This window comes from Alligator sinensis, unplaced genomic scaffold (assembly GCF_000455745.1).
Source record: "Alligator sinensis unplaced genomic scaffold, ASM45574v1 scaffold1628_1, whole genome shotgun sequence".
Lineage (NCBI taxonomy): Eukaryota > Metazoa > Chordata > Crocodylia > Alligatoridae > Alligator > Alligator sinensis.
In genome coordinates this window covers 6,801-14,830 of record NW_005843743.1, presented here as the reverse complement: position 1 = coordinate 14,830, position 8,030 = coordinate 6,801, and the positions used below count along the sequence as shown (strand labels likewise).

The window sequence follows — 8,030 nt, the reverse complement described above, 5'->3', positions numbered from 1 at the left end:
TCTCAACCTTTATAAACTCAAGGCAGCCCTTGTAAAATGCCAGCTTAATTTTCACTTGTTTTTTGACTACAGAAAAACAATAGATCCGTGCTGCAGTTGCAAAGAGCTCGGATAACAACATTTCAGGATGTTTCTGCCCCTTGGATTCCTTTCTGAAACCCCTACGCTTATCTTATGAATTGCATTTGCACACCCAGCAGTTAACATTGTGTGGCATCCTGCAGCACCATTGAAAAAGTCTCCAGGATCTTATGCTGCGTAGGCCACAGCACACTTCTATAACCATCTCCTGGAAGGACTGAGGCCAACAGAAGGTCCCGTGTATTTGTGACGGTGTGCTACCACCTGCCGGACAGAGAGAACGCTGCTATCCACCAGCCAAACAGCTAAATCCCCTGTTGTGTATGAGCCTGCATGCTGCGTGCTGCCGCCTGGTGGAAAAAGGAGCGGTGTAAATCAACCCCCAGAATTCCTGCTCCCCACAACTCCTTCCTAAGGGGTGTCATGGTGTGTGTGTGTGGTTCAAGTATGTGTGATGATCTTTGGAAAAGGGACAGAGCCTTGTTTTCTGTGTGGGCGAGTGAATATTTGTCCTCTGACCTGCTTTGGAAATGATTTAATCCTCCTGATTGCATGTGCCCTGCACACCCTGCATGTGGGTGTGTAGAAGAGAGGTGTTCCTGCAGTTCCCTGATGGAAAGACCAAACCCTGCTTTGTGTATATATCCATGTTACTGTGTGCGCTGCTTCGCACTGAAGCAAGATGCAGGTGTGAGCCTGTGTGTAGCATTGTGTGCTGCCTTGGTCTAGGAAGGATGGCCTCCCTGTCCATATGGCCATACTTGTCCATATGACCTTGTGCTTGTGCATATGGGGGAGTATTACTATGGAGTATCGCTCCCTGCTGAAGTAAAGGAGCAACCTGGGTGTTGCTGTTTGGTGCTTCTTGTTAGAGTGCTTGAGCTTTCTCTGTTAGGATGCATGCAGGACATGCATCCTGCTTTCTCTGTTAGGATGCATGTCCACCACCATCCCATGCTGAGAAACTGAGCCTTGGGGGCGGTGTTCAAGGTATTGTGTGCTGCACCTGCAGAAATGAGCAGTGGGCATCCCTCCTGTGGGCTGCTCTGGTCTGGACAGATTGAACACTGCTCTGTGCATATATGGATGTAGGTGTGAGTGTTACTATCTGTTGCTCCTTGTTGGTTTGAAGGAGATACTTGCAAATGTGTGATGCGATGGGTGCTGCCTCTTGCTAGGAGAGCAAGAACACTGATTAGGCTTTGCTTGGCAGCTGACAGACCCCCAGCGTTAAGTTGTAAGAGTCAGAGTGCAGGCCCAATGGCATGAAAACCATAGGATTGTGCCACGTCTGGGTGGTCAGTGGCAGGAACACTGAGATTCCCCAAAAAGTTCTCAGAATTTGGTTTGCTAGGGGAATCATTAGTTTACCTGGTGTGGACCAGGTACTGACGGTTGGCACAACATGAACGCTGATCCACTGCCAACTGCAAGAAGGAATACACCCTGCTCTCTTCATGTGCTGCTATCCAATTGAGGAAGCGGGCGCTGCTCCATTTTGCTTGTCAGCATATGCTTATATGTGCTATTTGCTGCTCCTAGCTAGAGTGAGGGGTTGTATGAACTTTCCTTCCATACACCCTTACTGCTGTATCCTGCTGTTTGTGTATATGTGCACTAGTGGGAGTGTGTGTGTATTACTATGTGCTACTTCATGCCAGAGTGGTATGTGGCTAGGTATGTCACCAAGTCCTTCTCCAGTCTGGAGGGGTTGAGCCCTACTTTGTGTGTTAGTGGCCATGTTGCTATGTTTGCTGCCTCTTGCCCTGATTTCTGTGTCTGTCCTGTATTTGTGCATGTGTGTGTGTGTCTGTTTGTTGCCATACAGCTGTTTCCTTCCAGAGAGAAAGCGCTCTGCCGTGTGTGTGTGTATATATTTCTGTGCACTATAAATTTGTGTGCATCTATTTCTGTGCCACCTGCTAGAGTGAGGTATGGGCATTTTATAATGTGCTGGAGCAAGAGCAAGTGTATGGTCTTACACGTGCAGTTCCTTGCTAGAGGGAAGTGAATAGGCAATGCATAGGCACATCCCTACTCCTCCCAAGCACACACATTAGAGCAGTGTCTCTGGTGGGGCATCCCACAGCAGCATCCAGATATACACAGAGAAAGACACAAAGAAACCAGGCAATGTCGCTCCAACAGAGGACACACAATGCCCACACAGCAGAGCTCAGTCCCTCATTCATGGGACACTCTCTCTCCCTCTCACACACACATGTGCACGCACACACACGATACTGGTCTTTCCAGAAGGGAGCAGTTAGGCAGGTGCATAGGCAATAGGGTTCAGTACCTCAAGTGCTAGACTATGGGGACCCAGACAGTCACAAGAAAAAGCTAAGTTCAGACATTGGAGCAGGAGTCAGCAAACAGCACCCCTCTTCTTGCTAACAGGTCTGCACCCTGCACTCTCGGAGCATGTGTGTGTCCCAGGGTCCCACCCTGATGGCAGTGTGTATCCAATTGCCCCCTGCTGAAAGGAGAAAGGTGGTGGGGGTGTGCACACATATGCTGTCCTTGTGAAAGTGAGATGTGGGTGTCCTGCTGTGCGCTATCTTGGTTTGGAGACACTGAGCCCTCCTGTGTAAGGAAGTAAGGGAGGTCCATGCACAAACTCACATAAAATCTTGTGTGCTGGTCCCTAAAAGGCTGAGGGGGAAACAGGTTATCCTTTGGGGGGCTGTAATCATGTGCTACATCTTACTAGAGGATGAACCCCGTCATCTGTGTCTGTATGCATGCATGTCTCTGTGTGATATACACACAGAGACACATGCTGACAGGTAGGAGGGATGATCCATACTTTATATGTTTTTGTGCTTGTACATACTCATGCACATGTTGCATGTTGCTACCTGGTAGAATAGTGATTCTCAGTCAAGGTACTGTGGCATCCTGGAATGCTTTGGGAGCCTTTCAAGGGTGCCGAGGCATGCCATACAACAGCAGCACTGTTAGGTGTGCAAACATGATTCACAAGATAAACCCACTGATTTCAAATAGGAATCCAAGCGCCAAAAATATTCTGACCTGCTGCAATCTCTCTGAAGCAGAACTGCTCTATTATTTTTCTTTGGTCAAAGAACTGAGTGAAAACTAAGAGCTGGCATTTTCTAAGGGGTGCCTTGAGTCTAAAAAGGTTGAGAACCACTCTAGTATGAGGCAGCTGCATACAAGGTATCTGCATATGCATGCACACGTGAACACGTTTGTATTTATTCTTGCATGCTGTCCCCTGCTTGAAAGATTGACTGCATTGGGTATGTTGCTCCCCACTGAAATAATGGATGAGTTTATGCATCAGTGTATGTGCATGCACATGTGTGTGTTGCGACATGCTGACTTCTGCTGGTGGCAATGAGACCCACTCTGTGCATCGGTGTGTGCATGCACACAGGCATGCAAATCTTGTGCACTGCTCCCTGCTGGAGTGAGAGGACTGTGTGCAGGTGTGTCGCAATGTGGATGGGATGAGACTTGCTGCGTGTGTGGGTTTTTTGCTTGCAGGTGCACAGGCACATGATATGTCCTGCCAACAAGTGGAGTGAATGGGCTGTCTCTTCAATCCCCAAAGAGCCTAGGCCTCCTCTGTGTTGGTGTGTTTGCTGTTACTGCATACCACCCCTACCAAAATAAAGGGTGCTACATATATGTTATCTGGATGTTACCAGGGAGCCTGGTTTTCTCTGATTAAAAAAAAAAAATCCCTAATTTTTGGATGTAAAAAAGTAACACAAAATCCACATTTTTCCATGATTAAAATGAAAAAGGGGGATTGTTGTTATCAGAGAAAACCAGGATCCCTGGATAGTACTGTCTTCTCCCTGATGGAGTGAGGTTTCCCCGTGACTAAAGGTGTTTTCAGTGTGCATTGCAGAGTTGATGGCACCAACAACCGATGCACAGGCAGCCATCTGGGCACAAGCTCTCCTCTTCATTATTATCTCATAATGCTGTTGCTTACAAATGGCAATGTACCGGTCATATGCCATGATGGTGAGGAATGCAAGATCGGCTGCACAACAGAGGAAGAAGAGAAAGACCTGGGCCACACATCCAGCATGTGAAATTGTCCTGGTGTTTAAGAGAGAATTGGCCATGGACTTGGGGACTATGACAGAGATGAAGCCAAGGTCAAGGATGGACAAATTTGCCAAAAAACAGTACATGGGGCTGTGGAGATGGTGGTCCGTAGTTACAACAGTGATGACAAGGAGGTTCCCCACCAGAGCTGCCAGGTACGCTGCCAGAAAGATGATAAAGTGCAAGATCTGCAGCTCCCGAGTGTCCGAGAAGCCCAGGAGGAGTAATTCAGTTACAGTGGTGCAGTTGGACATCTTCCTTCCCAGGGCGCTGTGCAAGTCCTGGGTATAATATAACAAGGGCAGTGGTAAGGAGGAGAGTAACAAACTCAGTGGCTTTGATATTCCCATTGATAATGTCTCCAAATTTCATGCTAAGAATAGAAAAATTCCGTTTTTCTTCCCATGAAATATTTGATTTTAATAAATGATTTTTCCCTAGCAAGACCCTACATAAAATAAAATATTCTGATATTCCTTTAGAAAGTGAAGAAAATGTTACCCCAGCCACACCTCAGGAGTTTTTTCCTGTGCTTTAAATCTGAATTTTCTCAATAGATCTCACCTAGAAAATGTATGCTGGAAACAAATATGTATGAAATAAAAGATATTATATAAAAAAGATGCATTCCTTAGAGGTCCCAATCCCACCCCTCTCCTCTTCCCTCCCTACTTCCAATATGCTATATAACATTGTCTGCATTCATAGCAAAAACATTGAAAATGTCTTGGTTCACTCGTGTAGCTTTGAATCTATTATACAGAAAATGCAGAATGATTTGTGTAGCCAGGTTTTCCAACTTTTAATGTTTTAAAATCTCCTCTGCATCTTACTAAGTCAGGACACTTCACCGATGCAGAAAACTTACTGAAATTGTTTCTGTGGAAGTTTCCTCATGTCTTGTGTCACATTCAGGCTTCCCCTGCTGAGATCCTTTGCTCTTGTCCAGTTGATCTCTCAGCTCTCCTCTGCACCAACCACTAGTCTGGGTCCCCAGAAGCACAGCTAACTCAGAGGTCTTTCTCTGCTCTCTCTGTCACTGAACGACCGAAATGAATCCAACCAGGTTTCTGAATGCACAGCTGACTTCAACCCTGCCTTGTAGAAAAGGAGTGAAGCAAGACGGCAATTTTGCAGTAGTTTCCTTCTGAAGGCTCCTGGGACTAGTTCCCTGGAGTCCTGCACAGCTCAGAAGGAAAAGCCCAGATGTAAACAGTCCGAGCTGTACAGATGTTAGCAGAACAGCACAGCTGTGCTCTGCTTTAATCTCCCTCACAACACAAGTAATGGCATCTCCGAGAAGGCCCTGAGCTTCTCTGTCTTGCTCAGTTGTCCCTGTTAGCCAGACTTGGCGCCTTAGGATGCAGGGAGGCAACAGATTGCAATTGGGTTAGTTGCTATGCAGTTTTGCATGAGAACATAACCTGAGAATAAAAGTCAGGTTGTAAGGTGCAAAAAACAAATAATTCCCCATTGCAAGGTGTCATGTTGACAAAATATTAGCTCAGTAATCATTAATAGGGTTCTGGTTCTGAATCTACTGTCATGAGAGCCCAGAGGACAGCCACGCGCATGATCAGAGGGCTGGAAAACAGACTTTAGGATGACAGGCTGAGAGCCATGGGACTCTTTAGCCTGGAAAAGTGCAGGCTCAGGGGTGATCTGATGGCCAAGTTTATCAGGGGTGACCACCAGTATCTGGGGGAACGATTGTTCACCACAGCGCCCCAAGGGATGGCAAGGGCAACCGGTTATAAACTACTGCAAGACCGTTTCAGGCTGGACATAAGGAAGAATTTCTTTACTGTCCGAACCCCCAAGGCCTGGAATAGCCTGGCATCGGAGGTGGTTCAAGCACCTACATTGAACACCTTCAAGAGAAATTTGGATGCTTATCTTACTGGGATCTTTGACCCCAACTGACTTCCTGCCTCTCGGGCCGGGGGCTGGACTTGATGATCTTCCGAGACCCCTTCCTGCCTGAATGTCTATGAATCTATGAAATATGACAGCCCCTCAGATCACTTTCCCCTGACTCGTATACACACAGGGTCCCAGCTCCCCTTAAAACCAGGGATCTCATAAACAGATGGCCCCCTCGCCAGATCAAGCCCACGGGGTGGCCTGGTGGAGACACTGCATGCAGCTTGCGTTCTGGATCGGCTACATGTGCAGCTTGCAGCATTTGTACAGCTCTATCCCTGCACGCCGCATGCAACACAAACCGGTCCAAGCATCATGCACATAAGATGCTTGGGGCCAGCCTGGAAGCCATGCTACGGACAGGATGCAGTGCCAGTCTGGGGTTCACTGGGCGCATCTATATAATATGCTGCATCACCGTAGTGATGAGCTACGATGATGTAGATTATCGCTGTGAGAACGTAGTGTTGGCAGGCACTAGCCGTGTCACCACCACTCCTACCTAGATGTCTGCACAGTAACAACTGCCCAGTGGGGTGCACATGGAGATGCGCCCATTGACTGTGCACACTGCATCCTGCATGCACGGTGGGTCAACGAGCCCAATCCAGACAAACCCTCATTCCAGTACGCAGGGCTGATCTGGTACACGTGCCGCATGTAGCGCGCATCCCAGCCAAGCCCTAAGCCGTGTACAGCCCATGCCAGGCAGGCAAGCTGCACAAGGAGCATCAAGGGATCAGAGACCGTTCATGGACCTGATTTCTCTTGATCCGAACCTGCCAGATGCCAGAGCCTGATGTGACCATATGTGTCTCTGTGCTTCAGCCTCCATGCTGCGTTACTGTATTGGCAGCTCCCACTTGGGACAGGCGTTGGTTGGAGTCCAGCAGCTAGAAGTTTTATAGTGTTTGAAATGCGCTCTCTTCATGGATGTTCCCATGGCCAAAAACAATGATCCCATCATGGGAGAAATTTAAAAATATCAACCTTTCCCTGTCCCCAAATTGGGATATTTTAATTTTTTTTCTAATGAACCAAACAGTCCCAAAATTTTTCATTTTGACCTTATCAGTTTTGTCTGGACTTCATCACAGCAGTTGGCAACCTAGAGCCCATGACCCCATTGTATCCACCCTGTGGAAGAAGTTCTTTGCCCGCTTTTGGTAACAGAGGCCTTCTCTGACCCTGCGCGGTGCTGTACTGCAGCAGGGCAGCAAAAAGAAGCAGCACTGGGGAAAAGTGGTAGTAGTCACCTGGTTTTGGTATCAGCCTAGTTTTCCCCTGAGCTGGGTCAGTCTGGCCTAAAAGTGGAAAATGTTGGTGATCTCCCGCCTTATCATATTGATGTGTCCATTACATAGAGTTACACAGACATCCCATGAGCCCTCCTTGCAACCCTCAAGAGAAAAGTGGTTTTGTCTTCCCAATGTGGAACCAGCACTTTCTGATGGCATCTCTGATTGGGAATCTCCTTGATATCACAGGTATCATTCTTGACCACCGTCTCCACAGCCCCATGCACTTCTTCCTGATGAATCTTTCTATCCCGGACCTTGCAACGATCTCTGTCACCACCTAGAAATCCTTAGCCTATTCTCTGCTGAACACCAGGTCCTTGCTCTGTGCTGGATGTGTCGTCCAAGTCCTTTTCTTCTTCTTCTTCCTCGCACCTGACTTCCCTTTCCTCGCCATCTTGGCATAGGATCGGTGCACTGTCATCTGCACAACACTGCACTATGAGACAATCATGAACTGGAAAGCTTGCATCTAAATGGAAACCAGTGCATGGATTTGTGGTTTTCTATTTTGTGCCCTGCACACTGGTAACATCTTTAGTGTATCTTTCCTCCAAGCTAATATCATCAACCGGTTCTTCTGTGAAATCCCTCAGCTAATCAAGCTCGCTTGCTCTGACTTGTACCTCACACAGCTGG

At 47.5% G+C, this 8,030-nt stretch overlaps 1 protein-coding gene across 1 annotated transcript in view; it reads right to left on the bottom strand.

Annotated features, from left to right (window-relative positions):
• The window catches only part of LOC102384263 (zinc transporter ZIP2-like), a 9,444-nt gene extending 1,656 nt beyond the window's left edge, over nucleotides 1-7,788 (bottom strand). Inside the window, exons 1-3 of the mRNA XM_025195695.1 lie at nucleotides 7,767-7,788; nucleotides 4,052-4,102; nucleotides 346-431 (exon numbers count right to left, since the gene is read on the bottom strand). Coding sequence (XP_025051480.1) covers nucleotides 346-431; nucleotides 4,052-4,102; nucleotides 7,767-7,788 — 159 coding nt within the window. The remainder of the gene's footprint in view (nucleotides 1-345; nucleotides 432-4,051; nucleotides 4,103-7,766) is intronic.
• Nucleotides 7,789-8,030: the final 242 nt, after the last annotated feature.